Source organism: Hemiscyllium ocellatum, chromosome 23, assembly GCF_020745735.1.
Source record: "Hemiscyllium ocellatum isolate sHemOce1 chromosome 23, sHemOce1.pat.X.cur, whole genome shotgun sequence".
In the NCBI taxonomy this organism is placed as follows: Eukaryota; Metazoa; Chordata; class Chondrichthyes; order Orectolobiformes; family Hemiscylliidae; genus Hemiscyllium; species Hemiscyllium ocellatum.
This window is the reverse complement of record NC_083423.1, coordinates 6,082,034-6,106,427: the sequence shown is the minus strand read 5'-3', so window position 1 is coordinate 6,106,427 and position 24,394 is coordinate 6,082,034. Positions and strand designations below refer to the sequence as shown.

General features: G+C 44.5%; 1 protein-coding gene across 1 annotated transcript in view; it reads left to right on the top strand.

Annotated features, from left to right (window-relative positions):
- Positions 1-585: 585 nt before the first annotated feature.
- The window catches only part of camk1da (calcium/calmodulin-dependent protein kinase 1Da), a 423,380-nt gene continuing 399,571 nt past the window's right edge, over positions 586-24,394 (top strand). Inside the window, exon 1 of the mRNA XM_060843087.1 lies at positions 586-677. Within this exon, the coding sequence (XP_060699070.1) occupies positions 586-677 (92 nt within the window). The remainder of the gene's footprint in view (positions 678-24,394) is intronic.

Here is a 24,394-nt window from a genome sequence, read left to right as displayed (position 1 = left end):
GAAAGAGAGCACTTGTCAGCTCCTTCTGTGTGTGAGAGCCTGTGAGGTGCAGCATTGAGTAGGGAGGGAGGGAAGAGAGAGAGAGAGAGATCTGTGCTTTGCTGCACTGCGATTTAGCGTCAGTCACTCCGTCTCTCTCTCTCTCTCTCTGAATGTGTCTCCCTCAGTCACAGTGTGGGCTGTCAGACAGGACCACTGCCTGGTCCCCCAAGCCCCAGTATTAGCCACTCCCCCGGCTGGCTCAGCTAAGGCACCTCCTCGCCGTCTCCTTCACACCCCCCTCCCCTTGCCCTTCCCCTCCCTTCTGCAGTTCGAGCCTCCGAGCAGACAGATGCCCTGCTCCACTTGAAGAAAGGGCAGAGCAAGAGCCCACTACAGAAAGGGAGATAAGGCGGTGCTGGCTGTTATTCCACAGTCACATCCTTCCCCCATCAGGAAGTGACTGCAAGCAGCACCACACCAAAAAAAAGGGGGTGGGGGGGAAGCGGATTAAAACAAAAAGCCCCAGACTTCCTCTTTCTGAGTTTCTGAGCTGTGTATTGGGGAGGGGGTCAGAGAAGGAGCTAGGGCCGGGGGTGGGTTGCAATGGCTCGGGAATGTGAAAAGAGCCGCCTTTCCTGGAAAAAGCAAGCGGACGACATTAAGAACATTTTCGAATTTAAAGAAGTCCTGGGGACGTAAGTACCGCTCCCTGCAGAGCAGGGAGTTAGCATCAGCGGAGGGGTCCATAGCTCAAACGTTTTAAATACATCAGGCATTTTAAATGCACCTTTTGGAGAGAGAATGTGTGACATTTCAGTTTTGTTTTATATATGTATATGTAGTGAAAGAAAATGTGCTTAATATCAGCTTCACTAGCCTCTGGCGAGTTATGCCTCGGTGTTTGTCCTTGAGAAATAATTTGTATTATATATATATGTGTGTATTTATAAAGTTTGCCTTAATGTTGTTTATTGTGCTTGTTGCGATTACCAGTTAAATATGGGATTGTATTCTGGAGTGCTCTGCACTGGGACACAGTTGCTGGACAGAATATGTATAAACCTCGCTTTTAGATGTTTGCAGGTTTCACTGCAGGAGAAGCGGTTCATGTCTATGATCCATTGCTGTTTGTTTGAGAAATCTTTATCCTTCATGTGCGTTTGACGCTGCAAACGAGAGCTATGATCTTAATCTTACAGCCCACATGAAAAACACAGAGATAACCGCCAGAACATCTTGGCGATTAATAAGCAAGTCATGTTCGCAGGGAAATGTTGGCAACAAAGAGGTGTAACAAATTTTAAAGGTTATGTCAATGAGCTTGTTACATTTGTGTTGAGTAGACCATGCTGCTTACTGTGAGAACAGTAAACAGACACAGGAAAAGTGACTTAAGATCTCTATCAATTGATTTGAGTTGCAAGTTTTGCATCAGCTGACACTACCTCTCCACAGAACAGCCCATCAGATGCTTTGAAATTGTTTGTCCTGGTAAATGACTTGATTTGTTTTCTTAAGCGGAACATTGGACGTTTAAGGTATAACGGATGAAACGAACAGCTTGAATATTCCGTGGGATCCTGGAACAAATCTCCTGGTCCCAAAGTTGAAATTGGGAGTGCTGTTTTGAAGCTGACATTCTGAAGTGATCATCAGGATAGATTTAGAGAAAGGCTAACTCAGATGGACTCTTTAACTATCCAAAGCTCTGCAGTTTTGTACGGTAGCCCTGCACTCTTTATCTCAACTTGCCCTCATGGGTTTTGTGTAGAAAATGTCAGCTTGTGTCTCTAACTCTCCGGACACGTGTACATCAGAGAGACTGCCTTTAGGCATCGTGTACAGTGCTCAGGGTCATAATCACACAGAGAGTTGGATAAAGAGTACAACATTTTGGAAAAGTGCAGGTCAGATTCCGCCTCCTGCTGAGAGACACCTCAAACGTTAGTGTATAAACAAATATATCCCTGTAGTTTGGACCTTTTTTTTGTCTGAAAATTCATTTTTCACTGAGTTTTAAAATGAAATCTTATATTTTTAAGAAAACAAACGCTTTTCTTGTTAACTTGTAAGCTTCATTGCCTAACACAGTTCCTGGCAAAACCCATAATTATGTTTTTAGAGCAAATCCATACAAACACATTGATTTGATAATTAGGACAATGGTTTAGGCTTGATTGCTCACTGGAATGTCTCTTGAGCTTAAATTTGCATAAAGTAAATATAATCTTCTGGTTTTTTTCCTTGCAATTTTGTCTCTGTGTAAAAGCAGCATTTCCCATCAGGGTACAGCACCCTCAGGATACTGGCTGCTTCCTTGTTCATTCTCCAAGTGATTTTTTTTAACCTTTGTGTGGACAGAGCAGGTCAGAGCTGAAAAATGTGTTGCTGGAAAAGCGCAGCAGGTCAGGCAGCATTCAAGGAGCAGGAGAATCGACGTTTCGGGCATAAGCCCTTCTTCAGGAATGAGGAAGATATGCCAAGCAGGCTAAGATAAAAGGTAGGGAGGAGGGACTCAGGGGAGGGACATTGGGAATGCGATAGGTGGAAGGAGGTTAAGGTGAGGGTGATAGGCCGGAAAGAAGATTGCAGGTGAAGAAGGCGGTGCTGAGTCCGAGGGTTGGGGCTGAGATAAGGTGGGGGGGGGGGGGAAATGAGGAAGCTGGAGAAATCTGCATTCATCCCTTGTGGTTGGAGGATTCCTAGACAGAAGATGAGGCACTCTTCCTCCAGGCGTCGTGTTGCCATGGTCTGGTGATGGAGGAGTCCAAGGACCTGCATGTCCTTGGCGGAGTGGGAGGGGGAGTTAAAATGTTGAGCCACGGGGCGGTTCAGTTGGTTGGTGCAGATGTCCCAGAGGTGTTCTCTGAAACGTTCCCCAATAGGCGGCCTGTCTCCCCAAACTAGAGGAGGCCACATCGGGTGCAGCGGATGCAGTAAATGATGTGTGTGGAGGTGCAGGTGAATTTGTGGTGGATATGGAAGGATCCCTTGGGGCTTTGGAAGGAAGTGAGGGCGCAAGTTTTGCATTTCTTGTGGTTGCAGGGGAAGGTGCCGGGAGTGGAGGTTGGGTTGGTGGGGGGTGTGGACCTGACGAGGGAGTCGCGGAGGGAGTGGTCTTTCCGGAACGCTGATAGGGGAGGGGAGGGGAGGGAAATATTTTCTTGGTGGTGGGGTCTGTTTGGAGGTGGCGGAAATGACGAAGGATGATACAATGTATCTGGCGGTTGGTGGGGTGGTAGCTGAGGACCAGTGGGGTTCTGTCCTGGTGGCGATTGGAGGGGTGAGGTTCAAGGGCGGAGGAGCGGGAAGTGGAGGAGATATGGTGGAGAGCATTGTCAACCACGTCTGAGGGGTAATTGCTGTCTTTGAAGAGGAAGGCCATCTGGGTTGTTCGATATTGGAATTGGTCCTCCTGGGAGCAGATGCAGCGGAGGCGAAGGAATTGCGAATATGGGATGGCATTTTTACAGGGGGCAGGGTGGGAGGAGGTGTAATCTAGGTAACTGTGGGAGTTGGTTGCCCGAGATAGAAATGGAAAGGTCTAGGAAGGGGAAGGAGGAGTCTGAGACAGTCCAGATAAATTTGAGGTCGGGGTGGAAGGTGTTAGTAAAGTGGATTAACTGTTCAACCTCCTCGTGGGAGCGCGAGGTAGCGCCGATGCTGCCTGACACTTGTCATCTCCTCACCAGAAATTCACAAACAAGCCCTTTCCAGATCGGAGATTAGGATACCGATTCCCTGCAGAAATATGAACTGCCAACCCCCTCCCTGTGCCACCCTGGAGGGTCTGTTGTATCGGCTGACTTGACAGGTTCAGGGTTGGTAAGGGATTGACTAGGAGAAAATGAGGACTGCAGATGCTGGAATACCAGAGTTGAAAAATGTGGTGCTGGAAAAACACAGCAGGCCAGGCAGCATCCGAGGAGCAGGAGAATCGATGTTTTGGGCATAAGCCTTTCTTCAGGAATCCCTTTAGCAAGGGATTGAACCTGAGACCTTTGGTGTTGGCACCCTTCAGTGTACATAAGATGCTGGACATGCAGCAGGTGCATTTGTTAGGGATGGAGTGGCTTCAGTGCACCTCTGTTGATGTCTGTGAGAATCACATTTTGCCGTAACCTCAGTCTATCTATTTGTTTGTTGTTTGTTGGTATTGGCACCTGTTGCACTGAATATCACACCAGTACACACCAGCCATGGGTAATCACACCATTTCCCTCTGATATTGGCTTATGCCTCTCTGTGCAAAAATCGACATACCTGTTTTGTGTCTGTACTTTACAGTAATCAGGAATATAAACTCAACAATTTCCATCTCGCCGAAGCCCTTTTATAGAATCCCTACAGTGTGGAATAAGGCCATTCAGCCCATTGAGTCCACAGCGACCCTCCCAAGAGCATCCCAATTGGACTCCCTCCCTACCCTATCCCTGCATTTCTCCTGGCTCAACCAGCTAGCCTGCATATCCCTGGACACTATGGGCAATTTATTGACTTAAATTTTACAAAGTGAAACACTGGAATAGCACCAAAGTTGGTATTGCTGGGATAAAGTAGACATTTGTTTGCAAGATCAAGCTCTAAAGAGCAGAATCTTTTTATTGTTTTGAAAAACCTTCAAATCCATGACAAAACTTCTTTAATTTTAAAAATATGCTTTATTCATAAAAAGTATCTTTGTGTATATGCATAGTCACTAACACAGATTGGTTCTATACAGTTACATATCAAGAAAACAAACAAACAAACATTGGGATGGATTATTTTAAAGCAGGGACATGACATGGAAAAAATACAGACTGCATTTGTGATCAATCATATTTATGTATTAGTTCTTGCAACTTATTTGATGCCATGAGAATGTGTAATAATTATCGTCTGCAGCATTATGGCTGGAAATAGCTCTTTTGATTAGAAATTATCGTTAAATGTTGTTCTCTAGAAGTCAGTACAGCCAATGATACAATGAGTAATCTCCATCTTATTTATACCAAAGGACACTATTCTGCCACTTTCTACATATATCAGAATTTTGCATGCTGTCTGTTGATGATGAAATAAAAATCATGCTGCAAATTAAAGTGTTCATTAAGCCTGTTTTAGAGGAGTCAGAGGCTAAGAGTTAATTTTCCAACTATTTGACCAAAGGCTGCAGCGTTTAAAATGTTTTGAAATTCCATGTCATAAGTCTCTGTTGTTTCAAGTGGGACATGATTTATTAACTAAATTGCTGTCAACCGTTGACCTTGCAACACATATTGGGAACGAACAGATATTGTCATTTACTTGGAGCATTGTCGAAGAAAGTATCCATATATTATAACAAAATGTGATAATTAAATAAAAGCATTATTGAACGATACTTGAAATGTGATGTGGTACTATTGCTAAAACTCAGGGTCAAGCTCCACTGGAGTTTCTGAGCACATCATCTATACTGTCCTTTTAGCACCTTCTTGGATGAGTCTGATAATATTGGAGAAAACGAGGACTGCAGATGCTGGAGATCAGAGTCAAAACGTGTGGTGCTGGAAAAGCACAGCAGGTCAGGCAGCATCCGAGAAGCAGGAGAGTCGACATTTCAGGCAAAAGCCCTTCATCCTGCTCCTCGGATGCTGCCTGACCTGCTGTGCTTTTCCAGCACCACACTCAAGGCTCTGATAATATTGGAGATCTTTCAGGTGAGATGGGAATTTGGGCCCTGTCTCCTTGTTCAGGTTGATGATAATGTTTACAATGTACAGTGTTCATTTCCAGATGTAGAACCATAAAATCATTCGGCACAGAAGAGACCCTTTGGCCCATCATTTTGTTTAGTGCAATGGTTTATACCCATTGACTGTGGTGCCATCAGTCACCTTCTTGCCACAGAGTCAGAAACATTTTCTTTTTCTCATTCACGGACTGCAGGAATCATTGGCAAGGCAGTCATTTTTGCATATTCCTAACTGAATGCCTTTTTTATTTCAGAGGGCATTGAAGAGTCAGCCATATTGCAAGTCTCACTCTCGCTGAGGGAGTTCAAAATATTGGGCAGTCTGAACTCATTGGTCTCAAGGTTAGGTGAGATCATCCCCTATTATTGGGTTGTGAGCATATGTGTACGCCAACAAGTACTAGACTGTGCCAAAAACTTACACCCTTCTTCAAAAACCTATCCAAGTTTCCTATAAGCTTTTCCCACAATTCTGTTTCAGCTCATTTCCTGAAAGATTCCCTCCACTACTTCCCTGTTCTCTGTACCATGGTGAAGGGCAGATATTTGTGGAGTATTCCTTTTCACAAACCCCGTTTCCATTGTCTGTGGCAACTCAGATGTGTTATCACTATATAGTTAATGTATCTCTAGGCAATTTGATACTTTAATGCTTGAACAATGTCTCCCTGAGTCTTCTACAGAATAAGCATTGATCAACTCTCAACCATTCCTCGACCACAACAGAAATTGTTGTAAAAGCTCAACAGTTCTGGATGATCTCTGTTCCGAGGAAGGGTCACTCAATCTGAAACGTTAACTCTGACTTTTCACCACAGACGCTGCCAGACCTGCTGAGCTTTTCCAGCAACTTCTGCTTTTGTTGCTGATTTACAGCATCTGCAGGTTTTTTCGGTTTTCCCTAATCGGTTTCCTCCCACATTCCAAAGATGTGCGGGTCAGGTGAATTGGCCATGCTAAATTGCCCGTAGTGTTAGATAAGGGGTAAATGTAGGGGTATGGGTGGGTTGCGCTTCGGCGGGTCGGTGTGGACTTGTTGGGCCGAAGGGCCTGTTTCCACACTGTAAGTAATCTAATCTAATCATTCTGCTTGGTTCAAATGCCGTTAGCTGGTTGACTAATTCTGTGTGTAATTATGATAGCCAGAGTGTAGCCTTACCAGTGCTATGTGTATGTTCATGATCATGTTAAAATCTGATCAGCAAATTAATATTCCGTTGCTACATGGTGCATAGTTGCTTTTACTGGACTATTCAACAACAACTGAACAAGCCTCTCCTGTGTTATGAGCTGCACTTTGAAACCTTCTTATTCGTCATTCCGTCTCACTGCTCACATTACCTTGTGCTTGTCCACTCTGTATATAGTCTGGTACTCTTCAAACCCCCCTCAACCCTTTCAGATCTTTCTGTTTGCTTTGCACTCTTGTGCATTCCTTTGAAATCACCCTGAACTTGTTCTTGTCTGAAAACTAGTTCAGATGATCCCAGCTAATGGAACTACTGAGCATTGTGAATTATGCTAGTGATTCCTGCTTTGTTGACCAAAGCTACATTGACAACCATCTTTCACCTTTCTTCGATTTTGTAAATCTTCAATTTAGATTTCCTTCTATTTATCACCTTGTCAGCTCAGTGCCTGGTTGCATTATATGAAAAGCCTCGCGAAAATCCAAATGCTGTGGAGCACATCCAGTCAATTCCCAATGTAAAGATCTGTTTCCTTGGAAAATTCCACAGTAGATTTTGTCCGCATAAATCCAGGCTGATTACTGTAATACCATTTCTTTATTTCATCATCCTTACTGCCTGTCTATCATCTGTTATGTGATGCCTTTTAACATTGACATTGTGTGCGTTTTTTGTTTGCAATATTCAGTCATCATCACAATTATCTACAAGACTACATGTTCACATGATATTGATATCAAGGAATCTGTGTTTCTAGAAATATCTGATTTTAGGAGATTTTCAAACTCAGTATTTCCCAAAATCATCTTCAGTTGAGAGCACCTTAGAGATGTTTTCTGTCAATACTGTCCGCAATGGTTTATAATTGCCAAGAGAGAAGGCTGTTGCAGATCTAAATATTTTGCTCAGCCTGATACTGTTTATTCTTGGATTCTCACTTCTGTGCTGCACCTTGTTTCACCTGAAGGTTCCAGGTTCAGTTCCTACTCCAGGCTGACCTCCCAGTGCAGTACCGATGGAGTGCTGAATTGTTGGAGGTACCGTCTTTCAGATGTGAAGTTAAATGTCTCACCTGTCCCTGCAGGTGGCTGTAAGAAAAAGATACCATCACGCTATCTCCAGGAAGAGTGAAGGAGAACCACTTGGCAGACCAAGGGTAAGACTGAATCAGAAAGATATCAGCTTGCAGTTGTAAGCAGTCACTCTCTTCTTTTAGACTTTGGGCTAGAGAAATGTTGTTATGCTGTTGACAAGGTTCCTCTGTAGTAGCTTAGATAAGGAATAAGAAGAGTACAGTCACTTTAATGCTGTAACCCCAACTTCCTCAGAATGTGGCAGCATCGCTGGGTCTGTTTAGGTCGATCACTGAATAAAAAAAAATCAAGTTCTATTAATAAAATTATTTGCATGTTATTGCTAGTTCCACGGCCACAAGATATTTCAAATTACTTTGCAGACAATAACATGTAGTCACTCTTGAAAATGTAGGAAAAACAGCAGCCAACCTACACACAGCAAACTCCCACTTGACCAGATAATTTACTTTCATGGGTTGAAGGTAAAAAGGGGTTCGTTTAAAGGAGGTGTGAGAGACATGTATTTTATGCAGAGGGTGGTTAGTGCATGGAATGCACTGCCAGAGCAGCTGGTAGAGGCTGATACAATAGCAACATTTAAGACTCCTCTTGACAGATACATGAATAGGCAAGGAATAAAGAGATATGGGCAGCACAGGCAAAAGATTTTCAGTTTAGAAAGGGCTGGTTCCTGTGCTGTACGTTTTTGTTTTGTTAATGCCTAACCTTTGATGTAGAGTACACTGAGAGCTATTGGCACTCTGTGAAGTGATCAGCTGTATGATTTTAGGATTCCACCTGCCTTTGTGAACACTTGAATCCCAACAGTGCAGGAAGAGTCTGCACAAACCTGCCAAAGAGCATTCCACCCAGTCACCTACCCTCGTTATTCAATATTCCCCATGGCTAGTCCACCTGACCTGCACATCTTTGGACCGTGGGAGGAAACTGGAGCACCCAGAGTGAATCTATGCAGACGGTGGGGGATGTGCAAACTCCACACAGTCACCTGAGGGTGGAATTGAACCCAGATCCCTGGTGCTGTGAGGCAGCAGTGCTAACCACTGAGCCACCATGCTACCCAATGTGCTTGCTTTACTATGCTCAATCATTTCATGAATCCACCTATCCACCGAATCCATCAACTTTCCTGTATTGTGTTGAAGTGTGAGGTGTCACTTTGTGTTGCAAACTTTGATGTGATTAACAAACAGCGTGAATATGGCTGATGAGAACATTATTATTAGAGGGGACCATAGCAACTACAATGGTGGTGATGGTATTGGGCTAGGAACCCAGAGGGTGAAAGTGAGGACTGCAGATGCTGGAGATCAGAGACAAGATTAGAGTAGTGCTGAAAAAGCACAACAGTTCAGGCAGCATCTGAGGAGCAGGAAAATCAACGTTTCGGGCAAAGGCCCTTCATCAGGAATAAGGTTGGGAGCCTCCAGGGTGGAGAGATAAATGGGAGGGGCTGGGGCTGGGGAGAAGGTAGCTAAGAGTACTATAGGTGGATGGAGGTGGGAATAAAGGTGATAGGTCGGAGAGGAGGGTAGGAAGGAAGATTGGCAGGTAGGACAGTTCATGAGGATGGTGCTGAGCTGAAAGGTTGGAACTGGGGTAAGGTGGGGGGAGGGGAAATGAGGAAACTGGTGAAGTCCACATTGATGCCTTGGGGTTGAAGTGTTCCAAGGCAGAAGATGAGGCGTTCTTCCTCCAGGTGTCGGGCGATGAGGGAGTGATGATGGAGGAGGCCCAGGACCTGCATGTCCTCCGCAGATTGGGAGGGGGAGTTGACATGTTGCGCCACAGGGCGGTGGGGTTGATTGGTGCGGGTGAAGAACAGGAGCACAAAGGTGTTACAAAGTTCTAAAACTACTCAGTCCTGCAGTTGATTTGGGAGAGCGGAATGTCATTTATCTGTCAAACATCAGCTGGCAGTCCGTTTTGGTGGTGGTGCCCCTGTTGTCTGTCTCAAGCCAATCTCTCACTCCGCAGTAGCTCGCCTGTAACCTCTGTGTGACATTGGAACAAGGACCAGGAGGATCTCCTTGACTATGAGACCCTTGATTGGCATTGTTTACCTGGGATAATCAGGGAGCCCTGGCTGACAGATATAAACAGGAGATTCTGAAGGTCTCCTCAGTCTAAGGACTGACTTTGAGCTGGCTGGTCAGAGCCCATGTACTGTGCACGTGTAAATAAAGGGTGACTTGGTGACAGCATATCAGCCTCTGTGTTGGCTTTTACTTATGTGTGCACTGTGCACAGACTCTGACCAGCGAGCTCAAAGCCAGTCCTTAGACTGAGGAGACCTTTGAATTTCCTGTTTACATCTGTCAGCCAGAGCTCCCTGATTGACCATGAGATCCCTGATTGAGGTTTGCTAACCCAGGCCAATGAGGTCCATCTGCCCCTGGTTCTAATCACCTCAGACTTCCATCATCTCACTGCATCCTTTTTCTGCTGGCCTTCAGTTTGCCCTCTAGGAGAGATCTGAACTCTGATCTAGTAGCTCCTCGGCTCTGATCAAACAATTGAAATGCTGACATGTTCTTTATCAGACGTCCCATTTGAAGTTCATGATGTGGAGGAGCCAGTGTTGGACTGGGGTGGACAAAGTTAAAAATTACACAACACCAGATTATAGTCCAGTCGATTTATTTGGAAGCACTAGCTTTCGGAGCACCGTTCCTTCATTAACTGGCTAATGAAGGAGCAGAGCTCTGAAAGTAGTGCTTCCAAATAAACCTGTTGGACTATAACCTGGTGTTGTGTGATTTTAACCTTTAGGAGTTATTTTGGCTCTTGCAATATTACACACCCCTTCATTTGTTTTATGGTCTGTGTATAGAATTTGTCAATGTGATTTTTAACATCTGCCATAACGGAGAGGGATAATCCTCACAGTTTACAGATAAAAGCAGATTTGACAGTGGAGACATGAGTCAGATATGCAGACATAACTCAGTACCTATGTTAAAGAATAATTTCTATTCAGTCCTTTTTTTTTACAATTATAATGGGCATTATCTAAATAAGCTTAAATAAAACCCAAAAGAACTGCAGATGCTGTAAATCAGAGACAAAAACAAGAATTGCTGGAAAAGTTCAGCAGGTCTGGCAGCATCTGTGGAGAGAAATCAGAGTTAACGTTTCAGGTCAACCTGGAAGTCTGAACTTAGTGTCTAACATCCAGGTGCTGGATGCTGACATGAATATGGACACTGTTTACCATGATTAATTCAAATGTATCCATCACAAATTCATGTGCAGTTCCTCTATCTGTTTTGTGCATTTCATCTTAAATAGAATAACCAATCAAATGTATTGAAAACCTTACATTTACACAGCTCCCACCATTTGGCTTTCCAATACATATAGTTGAACCTGTGTACATGTACATGCTGAAATTTTTTTTAAAGTTAGAACAATAGAAGCAGCCTGAAGGTGGGGTCAGGCTCCCACAGAACCAGGATCTTTATTGTTAGCTTATTGGTGCATGGATCTTGAAGCTGGATTTGGAATCTCTTATTCCTCTTTCAGTTCCAGCTAAAAGCTGGGGTTCTCTTCCTGCTGCTAGGATTACATGCGAGACAATCTATTTTACTGAATTTACCTTTGCCAAGGGTGTGTTTAAGGGATGTTACTATATCAGATCAGTTAATTAGTAATAGTTAATATATATTATTTTGTTAAGCATTTTGAGAAGAGTTACAGTTAAGCCAAGTCTCTTCTTTTTATTTTGTCTGTATTTAAACTATAATTAAAATGTGTTTTGCTTACAAAAAGCCCAGGCCTCTCATGCTGTTTACTCTTCAGCATTGAGCAGACTGCTTGGTCTCAACCTCCCTTCATTAAAATATCCAGGAGAAAATATGCCTCTTAAAGCCATAGGATCATCATACCACCTCAGCTCTGACTCTCTTTAAGGTCAACCTGACTGTCCACAGATTGGCTTGTTGGGTTGCTGATTTTCATTTCCCATGTCCTCGCGCTTTCCTCCAGATCCCTAGATATTTTCCAGTCTACTTCCCAATCTATTCAGAACTCTGAAGAAGCCCAGCGTGTATTTAATGCTTTGTACCTTCTAGCTGTGTTAATGCCTGCTCCATAACTTATAATGTGCTTTACTGTGTTAAATAAGTTAACTCTCAGAGTTAATCAATCACTGACAAGCGATTGATTGTTAGACCCTGATCATTAAGGTGATATGGGGAAGAGACATGACACCAGACACACAGACTGAGGGAGGAGATGATAGCCAGATGTCATCTAGACCCTCTCACCCAAAACACTCAATCTCCTGGTGCTGGTTCGGAGTCAGTGCAGATGATCCAATCTTCAGTGCCATCTGCATCTTCCTGGACCCAGTGGCCTTGAGAACCACAGTCAGAGTCTAGCAGCAGTAGCCCCAGCTGAATATTACATACAGAACCCAACTAATGAGGAAACGAACTGAGTCCGCACGGGTGCGTGGCTGAACTGCGAGGCAAGTGTACAGCCCACAGGTGATTAGCTTCAAGCCGGCGTCAGGGGAGATTCAGGGTCGAATCTTCCCGGAGCCTGAATGACGTGAGTATTGGAGAGAAAGATCACGGTGCCTTAGCAATGCGCTGCAATGCTAAAGGGGTGAGCTTGCGAAGAAGTGAGGGAGACTGAAGACAGGAAACCACAGGCTGGTTAGCCCTGACCTTGTTCATTGGTAAGATTTTAGAGCCCATTATTAAGGATGAGATTGCAGCGTATTTGGAAGTGTATGGTAAAATAGGGCAGGGACAACATTGTTACGTCAAGGGGAGGTAATGCCTGATAAACCTGTTAGAATTCTTTGAGGCGGTAACGAGCAAGTTAGACAAAGGAGAGCCAGCGGATGTAATCTACTTGGATTTCCAGAAGGCCTTTGACAAAGTGCTGCACAGGAGGCTTCTGAATAAGATAAGGGCCCATGGTGTTAGGGCATGGAGAGAGGATTGGCTAACTGGCAGAAGGTGGTCTTTTTCAGGACGACAGCTGATGACTAGTGGAGTTCCGCAGGGGTCAGTGTTCAGGTCACAACTATTCACATTGTACATTAACGATCTGGACGAAGGAACTGAGGGTATTTTTGCTGAGTTTGAAGATAACACAAAGATAAGTGGAGGGCCAAGTAATGGAGAGTGGATAAAGAAGTAGCAAATGGAATACAATGTGGGAAAATGAGGTTGTGCACTTTGGTAGGGAGAATAGAGGTGTAGACTATTTTTGAAATGGGGAAAGACTTCAGAAATCTGAAGCACGAAGGAACTTGTGAGTCCTAGTTCAGGATTCTCTTCCAGTTAACTTGCAGGTTCAGTTTGCACTGAGGAACACAAATGCAATGTTATCATGCATTTTGAGGGGGCTAGAATACAAGAACAGAGATACTGCAGAAACTATAAATGGCTCTGGTCAGACCACCCCACCTTTTCCTCCGCTACATCGATGACTGTATCGGCGCTGCCTCGTGCTCCCACGAGGAGGTTGAACAGTTCATCAACTTTACTAACACCTTCCATCCCGACCTCAAATTCACCTGGACTGTCTCAGACTCCTCCCTCCCCTTCCTAGATCTTTCCATTTCTATCTCAGGCGACCGACTCAACACAGACATCTACTATAAACCGACTGACTCCCACAGCTATCTGGACTACACCTCCTCCCACCCTGCCCCCTGTAAAAACTCCATCCCATATTCCCAATTCCTTCGTCTCCGCCGCATCTGCTCCCAGGAGGACCAGTTCCAACACCGCACAGCCCAGATGGCTTCCTTCTTCAAGGACCGCAGATTCCCCCAAAACGTGGTCGACGATGCCCTCCACCGCATCTCCTCCACTTCCCGCTCCTCCGCCCTTGAGCCCCGCCCCTCCAACCGCCATCAAGACAGAAACCCACTGGTTCTCACCTACCACCCCACCAACCTCCGTATACAGCGTATCATCCGCCGTCATTTCCGCCACCTCCAAACGGACCCCACCACCAGGGATATATTTCCCTCCCCTCCCTTATCAGCGTTCCGCAAAGACCACTCCCTTCGTGACTCCCTCGTCAGGTCCACACCCCCCACCAACCTAACCTCCACTCCCGGCACCTTCCCCTGCAACCGCAGGAAATGTAAAACTTGCGCCCACACCTCCTCCCTCACATCCCTCCAAGGCCCCAAGGGATCCTTCCATATCCGCCACAAGTTCACCTGTACCTCCACACACATCACCTATTGCATCCGCTGCACCCGATGTGGCCTCCTCTACATTGGGGAGACGGGCCACTTACTTGCGGAACGCTTCAGAGAACACCTCAGGGCCGCCCGGACCAACCAACCCAACCACCCCGTGGCTCAACACTTTAACTCTCCCTCCCACTCCACCGAGGACATGCAGGTCCTTGGACTCCTCCACCGGCAAAACATAACAACACGACGGTTGGAGGAAGAACGCCTCATCTTCCGCCTGGGAACCCTCCAACCACAAGGGATGAACTCGGATTTCTCCAGTTTCCTCATTTCCCCTCCCCCCACCTTGTCTCAGTCGGTTCCCTCAACTCAGCATCGCCCTCCTAACCTGCAATCTTCTTCCGAACCTCTCCGCCCCCACCCCACTCCGGCCTATCACCCTCACCTTGACCTCCTTCCACCTATCACATCTCCATCGCCCCTCCCCCAAGTCTCTCCTCCCTACCTTTTATCTTAACCTGCCTGCCACCCTCTCCTCATTCCTGATGAAGGGCTTATGCCCGAAACGTCGAATTTCCTATTCCTTGGATGCTGCCTGGCCTGCTGCACTTTAACCAGCAATGCATTTTCAACTGTGATCTCTAGCATCTGCAGACCCCATTTTTTACCCTCTGGTCAGACCACATCAGGAATACTGTGAGCAGTTTTAGGTATCTAAGGAAGGATGTGCTGACCTTGGAGAGGGTCCAAGTTACAAGAATGATCCTGGGGATGAAGAGCTTGTTGTATGAGGAGAGGTTGACGACTCGGGGTCTGTACTTGATGGAGTTTAGAAGGATGAGGGGGAAATCTGATTGAAACTCACAGAATACTGAGAGGCCTGAATAGACTGGCCCTGATGAAGATGTTTCCACTGACAGGAGAGAGTAGGACCTGAGGGCACAGTGTCAGAGAGAAGGGATGACCCTTTAGAGCTGAGATGAGGAAGAACTTATTCAGCCAGAGGATGGGGAATCTGCAGAACCCATTGGTGCAGAGGGCTGTGGAGGCCAAGTCATTGAGTGTAGTTAAGACATAGATAGGTCGGCTCTTAATTAGTAAGGGGATCCAGGGTTACAGGGAAAAGGCAGGAGAATAGGAATAAGAAATATGTCAGCCATGATCGAATGGTGGAGCAGACTCGATGGGCTGAATGGCCTAATTCTGCTGCTCTATCTTAAACCACACTGGGCATGTAGGGAGAGACTCATCAGGAAACTTGCTGGAAATGCCATCCTGCCAATTTCTGGCACAATTTCGCCCTCAGTAAATCCTGCAACAGTGACTTCACTTCACAGATAGCTAGGTGTTGCAGTTTGGGATATTTTCCAGTTGTGAAAAGTGATACGTAAATGCAACTCTTTCTCCTTCCTCCCTGTGCGGCTGACCTGTGACCCCTCCCGTGTGCAAAGTTGAGGTGGCAGGATTTTGCTTGCTCAGGATGTTGTTCCCACGGAGAATTCCGTATTTCTGTTCTCATCCAAGGCCTGAAACCCTTGAAAACGATCGAAGATCAAATATGTGAGTAAAGCTTGAAAGGCAACGTTAGGCTAATCCAGAGATCAAAGGCTTGGCCTTAATCACTGAGCTTGATTAATGGCTTTCTGCTGTTGCTGGACTTTTGAACCACATGCTTTGAATGATGTAAAGTAACTTTGCACTTTAATGCGGATTGGGTGACTATGATTTCCTCAATGAAACTATTGGAACCTAAGTCAATATTTCAGGACAATAACCTTCCATCAGATCTGTTCCAATGAGTGGTCAGTGATCCAAAACATTAATTTTGTAAGTTTCCAGACCCGCTGAGGATTTCCAGCATTTTCTGTTTATATCTCTGTTTTTAGCGTCTGCAGTATTCTGCTTTGCTCTACTTAAGGAATGTACCAAATTCAGAGGACTCTTCAACCCCTTTGGCAACGCACTTGTACAATTAATGCAATGCAAAATTTGCAACATTTCTCCTGAAGTTGAAAGGTGACTGACATTGATAGCTGGAGGAAGAGTTCTGATGTTATATAGCTGCTGTGAATGCACACCATCTATCCTTGGCCAAAGAACAATGCAAGTTTGATCAGATTAGCTGGCTTTGTGTCACTGCAAGTATCTTCAAATTGATATTTGTAGTCTATCAGTGCCTTATGAACTTGGCCTCACGTATAAAATCACTACAGTAAATCACAGCAAATACATTTGCCCGATTTGTAAGACAACCCCATTTTGCTGCCCCGTAATGTCAGGATTTGCGCACATTTGTGACTATGTTGACCTCCTTTTCAACCACACCCTTCACATTAGTGGCCAGCTTTAATTTTTCTCCCACATGTTTACTGAATGATGCTTAGTATTAGGGACTCAACAGGCGATATGGGTTGTGTTGCAAAGGTACGTGAGACTTTTAAAATCAGCCATTCTTTTGCATTGGAAGCTGATGACATTTCGAAATGACGGTGCCCACACCCACAACCTGTGGTTTTTGAAGGCGTTTTTTTTGAGACTTCAAAGGTCAACTTATATTTTAATATCTGCAGTACTTCTGTTTGTGTGATCTCCATTTGCCCACGCAGAAGTCGACAACTGAGTTCATAAAATTATAACTGGGATTAGAATAGGACATGTTGCTGTTTATAATCATTGAAATGGCACACTGTGTCTGAAGGATTGAGAATTGAGGAATCATCAGGATTACCTCAGTAGGAGATCACCAATTCATAAATTATCTAAAATTTTATAGCATTCCCACTAGTCAGTGCAAAAGGTGTAAATAATCCTACTGGATGTAAAATGTCAATTTTTCATGTAGCACCTACATTTTACATTCTGCTAAACACGGCAGTTTGATCTTCTTGATAACATCCATTCACCTGGAACACTGTCAGCTCAACACTCAATCAAGGTATTCGATTACATTTCTCTCAGATTGCTCGATTTGTTTTTTTTTAAACTCAATGTACTTCCCATGGAGTTGTCTCATCTGAAATGAGTGAAATTTTCATGATGGAGAAATGTTCATTTAAAGCATCTGTTTCAGACCCTTCACCACAAGTTGCCTAGGAACAGTGCTGAGTGTTTGGCATTCATGGCATCTATTTTGTCAGATTCACAAAGTAAACCAATATCATCTCTGCACTGGGTTCCAGTTGGCATCATTGCCAATCCAGCATGGGCATTTGAAATGAAAACTGGAAGTGAAGATGGAATGATTGGAGGCAGGGCTTCCTGGATCTCATTGACTATGATTTCCCTGATTGGGGTTGTTAACATGACCCAAGCAGGGAGCCCTGGCTGACAGACATAAACAGGAGACATAGAGATTCCCCTGATTCTAGGGACTGGCTCTGAGCCTGGCTGGTCAGAGCCCATGTACTGAAGAGGAGATCATCAATTCATAAATGATTTAAAATTTTATAACAAAACTTTAGGCCTCTACTCTCTGGAATTTAGAAGAATGAGGGGAGATCATAATGAGGTATTCAAGATGATAAAAGGTGTGGATAGCATTGAGGTGGGATGGATGCTTCCTCTTGTGGGGCTTTCTAGGATGCGAGGTCATAGTCTTAAAATAAGGGGTAGCAAGAGAAACTACTTCTCCCAAAGTGAGACAGCTTGTAGCCTTACATATTACACATCCACTAAGGAAATGCAGGAACATGCTTGACCATGGGTGTGAGGGGGCCCATTTGTTCAGAAGAATTGGGGACATCTGTTCTTAGTGTCAATGGATCGGTGTAAATATGGTGATAACATTTGTTCACTTGTGGAATGTGTGGCAGTACTTCCTTCTCACCCCAGGGGCCGGAGGCGTGCATATTTCACAGTATCATGTTGGATAACTAAAAATTCTGGTTATGTTGAAGACTCACACTCAATAGGAAAAGAACTTGTAATTTAATAAGCTGAGTGGAACATGCACATAATAGAACAATCCTGATACATTTCCCTGTATACCACACTGAGCAGATTTGAATATATGAAGCTCAGCTCCCTCATCTTGACTGTTCTGGAATGTGAATGTCTCATTACCCTCACATACTCAGAAAACATGAAGGCTGAAACTGAGATAGTAAGGAAGTTGGAAGGTGTTCATGTGTGAGTGAGAGAGAGAAAATGTTCTTCTGTAAATTACATTCACTGACTGAAGGGTTCAAGGGACGGAGAGAGAGAGAGAGAGAGAGACAGGACGGAAGCTGGTGAAAAGATTATGGTCTGATCTGAGTGAACACTGGCTTGTCATGGATTGAATGTTTATGTGTTGTTCCCGGGAGCTCGAGATCCGAGAAGGTTATGAATTTAATTTGCATTCTGGGAATCTAAGATGATTTTAAAAGAAAAAGCCATTTTGTAGGACAATGATACTGGACATGCTAGCGGAGCGAGGTGACCTCATGACCTTTTCCACACAGTTTAGACTAGTTATGCTGTACCTGTTAAAAGGGAAGGTTATCTAGCCAAAGCAATCGGCCGTATGGCCAGGCTGGATCAGGCTTTCCCACTTTGACGTGCATGTAGCTTAACTAGTCAAGTGTACTCAGACCTGTCAATGAGTTTCTCATCCTCTGTAAACTTTTGCCATTTTATTGCTGCTTATCTGATTAAAGACATGTGGCGTTTTTGTAGATTTAATACTAGATCCTGTGTAAAGACAGCTTGTTTGCAGCAAGAAGGAGAATAGCCTGAGAGAGTCTTAGGGGTAAGAGCTGGCGCTGCTACTCTGCTAAAGGTTTTAGAACCTTCACTCAAGCCTAGCCTGTAGGTATCAATGTTATGGTGTGCATTGGTGCCATTGGTAAATAAGGGTAATAATTTAAACTAAACTGTGTGTCAGAGTTTTATATTCCAGACTGCCACAGAGTACGATCTCTGGGATGAACCAAGAGAGGCTGACAGGTCGAGTCCATCAGGGACTTGAACAAAAAGGTTGTGGAATTCGCTATCCCAAAGTGTGTTGGATGCTGGAACAGTGAGTAAAATTTAAGGAGGAGTTAAACAGATTTTTAATTGGTAATTGGTTGAAGGGTTATAGGGAGAAGGCAGGAAAATGCGGATGAGGAGCCTATCAGCTATGTTTGAATGGCGGAGCGGACTCGATGGGCTGAACGGCTTAATTCTGCTCCTAGATCTTATGAATTTATGTAAATAAAGGGTGAGTTGATGATGGGATACTGGCCTCCTTCGAATTATTTCAGAAGGTGACCCAAGGAAGGTTGACTCCTACCTGAAGAGACTATTTTAGAAATGTATCAGCTGAGAGAATCTTCTCTGGATTCCCTCCAAAACCAGTGTATCTTTCCTTAGGTCGGGGACCCAGAATGGTTCACATTAATCCAGCTGTGGCCTGACTGGTGCCTTGTATTGTTTTATGAATGTTTTGGACACAATGCTCTGTTCCTCATTGTGAGAAAGAATTCCACACAAGGTGTTAATTCGTCAAATTTATTAAGAGTCCTTTGAGGAGGGAATGTGCAGGGTAGATAGAGGGGAAACAGTAGATGTAATATATTTTGGATTTCCAAAAAGCTTTTGATCAGCATTCGCATATGAGACAATATGGTAAGACAAGAGCTCATGGTGCTAGAGGTCGTGTATCAGCATGCACAGAGGACTGACTAACTACTAGAGGAAAGAGTGTTGGGCAAAGGGGCCAGCAGACTGTAGTAGGTAGATTGCCACACAATCAATGTGAGGGTCACAGTTATCTCCAATGTATGTTATTGATTTTGGGGCAGCACGGTGGCTCAGTGGTTCGAACCGCTGCCTCACAGCACTCTCCCCGTATCTGCATGAGTTTACCCCCACAATCCAAAGATGTGCAGGTTAAGGTGAATTGGCCATGCCAAATTGCCCATAGTGCTTAAGGATGTGTAGGTTAGGAGCATTAGTCAGGGGTAAATGTGGAGTAATAGGTGAATGGGTCTGGGTGCGTTAGTTTTCAGATAGTTGGTGTGGACTTTAGATTAGATTAGATTCCCGACAGTTTGGAAACAGCCCTTCGGCCCAACCAGTCCACACCGACCCTCCAAAGTGCAACCCACCCAGACCCATTTCCCTCTGACTAATACACCTAACACTATGGACAATTTAGGATAGCCAATTCTTCTGACCTGAGCATCTTTGGACTGTGGGAGGAAACCGGAGCACCTGGAGGAAACCCACGCAGAAACGGGGAGAATGTGCAAATTCCACGCAGACAGTCGCCTGAGACTGGAATCAAACCTGGGACCCTGGTGCTGTGAGGCAACAGTGCTAACCACTGAACCAACGTGCTGCCCCTTGTTGGGCTGAATGGCCTGTTTCCACACTTTAGGGATTCTGTGATGACTTGGGTGACAAAGTGAAGGTGCTATTGCCAAGTTTGTGGATGACATAAAAACTGGTGGGAAGGCAAGTAATGAGGATGACACAAAGAGTTGCTTTTTAAATTAATTCCTCATAGAATGTGGGCATTGTTGTCTAGGCCAGCATTAATTGCCCATCCCTAATTACCCAGAGGGCTGTTTAAGAGTCATCTGGGTGTCTGGAGTCACATGTGCAGCATACCTCCTTAAAAGAAGTCAATGAACCAGATGGGTTTTTCCAATAATTGACAGTGGATTCATCGTCATCAATTAAGTCTGAATTCCAGATTTTCATTGAATTCAAATTCCACCGTCTGCCTTGGCTACATTTAGACCCGAGTCCCCAGAATGTTACCTGGGTCTCTGGATTAATAGTCTAGCAACAATACCACAAGGTCATTCCCTCTCTGTTGTCAGCAGAGGGATTATAGATATGGTAAGTGCGTAGAGGAAAAACATGGCAGCTGGAATATAGTGTGGGAAAATGTGAGGTTATTTAGGAAGAATAGAAGAGCTGAATATTACTTGAATGGGGGAGGACTGCAGAAAGCTGCAGATCAGAGGGTTTTTGGTGTCTTCATACATGAAACACCAAAAGCCAGCATCCAATTTCAGCTCCAATAAGGAAGGTGCGAACTATTGGCCCTCATTTCAAAGGGAATGGAGTTTCATAAGTAGGGAGTTGTTGCTAAAACTATACAAGAAAATCAGGCAGGCCATTAGATTAGATTAGATTCCCTACAGTGTGGAAATAGGCCCTTTGGCCCAACTAGTCACCAGAATACTGTGGACAGTCTGAGCCCCTTATCAAAGGGAAGGAACATTGGCTTCAGAGACACTCCAGAGGATGTTCACTAGACTAAAACCAGATCCAGAGAGACTATCTTATAAAGAAAAGTTGAGTAGGTTGGACCTGTGTTTGTTGGAGTTTAGAAGAATGAGAGGTGACCTCATTGAAACATATAAGATTCCCAGGGGAATTGGACAGGGTAGATGTTCAAAGGTTGTTTTGTCTTGTAGGAGAGTCTAGGACCAGAGGGGTCCTCCATTTCAGTCAAAGATGAGGAGGAATTTCTTTTCTCAGAGGGGAGTGAATCTGTGAAATTCCTTACCACAGAGGACTGTCGAAGCTGGGTCATTAAACGTATTCAAAGCTGAGAGAGATTTTTGATCAGTAAAGGAATCAAGGGCTCTTTTAAACAAAAGGTAGAAAGGTGGACTTGAAGATTATCAAATCATCCGTGGTCTTACTGAGTGGTAGACTGGATTCGATGGACTGAATGGCCTATTCCTACCTTGATGACTTGTAATTTCTTTCAGGCACCGTTTGGTTGCTGTTTGCCGTGTTTTCATTCTTGGCCCAAAAACTCATCATATTTCAATACCGTTCCTATCTTTTTATTTCAAATCTTGTCCCGGGCCTCCGAGCGGGGGCTTTGTGTTGAAGTGTGGAACAGTCCAAGAGGGTTTGAACCAGTAGCTCAAAGTCTGACTTCGTCTGGCCAGAGACTTTAGAATTCTGTGGAGTCACAATTCTCAGGATTCTCCGAGGCGGTGTGGGTTTCCTCTTGACAACTTCCCATCCAATTCATTCCCCATTCTCACCACCAAACCCGCCATGGTGAGACTGTCAAGTGGAAGCCCAGCCTCTTTCCTGTCTGCAGTGCAGTGCGCAGCCTCCCAGGACAGAGTTTTCCAGGACTTGCACAGTCCGGAACCCAGGGAAGATTGTGCATATTCCATGCCGCAGCCTGTACTCTCCCTGCAAGGACAATCAGTGTCTGAATGGCACAATAGGATGTATTTTACATGGCCCACTGTCTCTGACTCGAAGCTCACCCATGATGGATTATTCTGCACCCACCTTCATGACACTACTGTTCAGATTTGTTTGGGAGAGACGGAGATCTCACAACACAGCTGATAGTCTCCACAGCTAGACCACAGCAACAGCAGACTTTGCAAATACACAATGCAAACTAATCACTCGTATCTCTGAGCAAAAACAAGCTGCCCTTTGTTGAGAAACTGTGGTTAGAAACATTGGTACCAGACAGTTAGTACAGCATATAAAGGACTTTGAACTTCAGAGAATCTCATGAAATCGTAAACCAGCTCTCAGGGATAAGAAAGCAAATGAGCTATAATCTGAAATGGACCTTGTCCACCTGAGTCTGACACTGCCACCTCCACACCCAACTCCAGTGATTCTGGGGAATTTTGCTCTATCAGGCTTCACTCCCCTCATTGCTCGCTCTATAAAGAGAAAAAGTGAGGGCTGCAGATGCTGGAGGTCAGAGTCGAAAAGCATGACACTGGAAAAGCACAGCCGGTCAGGCAGCATCTGAGGAGCAGGAGAATCGATGTCTCCAGTATTGTGCCTGAAATGCTGACTCTCCTCGCTCTATAAAGAGCATTGCGACAATGTGGGTGTGCTCTTTTACTGCAGTGAAAGAGTGCATTTGCTCTTTCTTCATATTATTGGATAATTTCAGCACTGCACATTGTCATGTTTAAAACTTTGGGTAAATTCTTCTCATTTTGTCAGCTGCCCACTTAGGTTCAAGTTAAGCAAAAGTCTTGAACTTGCAGCTTCACATGGAATTCCGAGTCAGAATAACGACAAGCCATAATGATCTCAGATGAGGAGGAGTCCTTGTGTGAAGGGTGTGAGTGAGGAAGTTGTGAAGAATACTCGATAACTTTTTGATAAAATGTAGTTCATGTGGACAACTGACCAGAGAGGGTACAAGCAAACAGTTAAAGACCATGACACTCCACAGAATCAAAATGAGTCAGAGGGTAACACTGATCAGGAATCAAGCGTTCTCTGTCTTCTTGATCCCCACAATCTTGCCCCCCCCACAATCTGTACATAAGATTGGAAGATGGTTTAGCTTCCTGTTTCAGAGGCTGAATAATGATATGAATAGATCATCGGTACTTTGTAAAAATACTATTCTACGTCTCCAGGTAACTTTTGCCTTTACTGCTGATGATTTCCTGATTGGACTAACCCTGGTGTCCTTCAGGCCTTGATCATTTGGACCTTCTCTACAGTAATCAGCAGGATTCCTGAGGGCGTTGGATGGAGCCTGGGGCATTATGCGCCTCATTTTGAGGCTCTTGTTCCAGTTGGAGAACCCACCTACTGAGGATTTCTGTTGGAGTTGCTCAGAGTCTGATGTGAAACTTTAAAAGATCTGAATATATGTGAGGGTTTGAAGATGACTTTATTCCTAAAAGTTATCGACTTAGTCATCGAGATCTATGGCAAAAAAATCTTTTTGCCCATTGAATCTGCACCAATTGGCCAAAATGCCAAAAAGCAGCCACTTAACTATTCTAATCTCATTGTCCAGCACGTGGCTGTATCCTTGTATGTTTTGGCATCACAAGTGTACATCTAAATACTTCTCAAATGTTATGGGGTTTGTGTCTTGACCATTTTTACAGGTGGTGAGTTCCAGACTCCTTTTCCCTGTGGATGAAGAATATTTTCCTCATGTCCCCTAAAAATCTCCTGCCTCTTGAGTCAAATCTCTGCCCCTGGTCATTGATCCCTCCATCAAGGGAAAACATTTCTTCCTATTTATCCTGACTATGTCCCTCATAATTTTATACATCTCAATCATGTCCCCCCCCACCCCAGCCTTCTCTGGTCAAAGGAAAACAATGTCAGTCTGTCTCATCCCCCTTCATAACTAAAGCCCAGTCAACATCCCGGTAAATCTTCTCCGCACTTCTTCTAGTGCGGTCCCATCCCTGCTATAATGTGGATTAGTTGATTCATTGTTGCTATTTAGATGTTCATATTCTTGGTTTTTGGTGTTATGTTGCTTGTAAAATCATACTTCAGTATT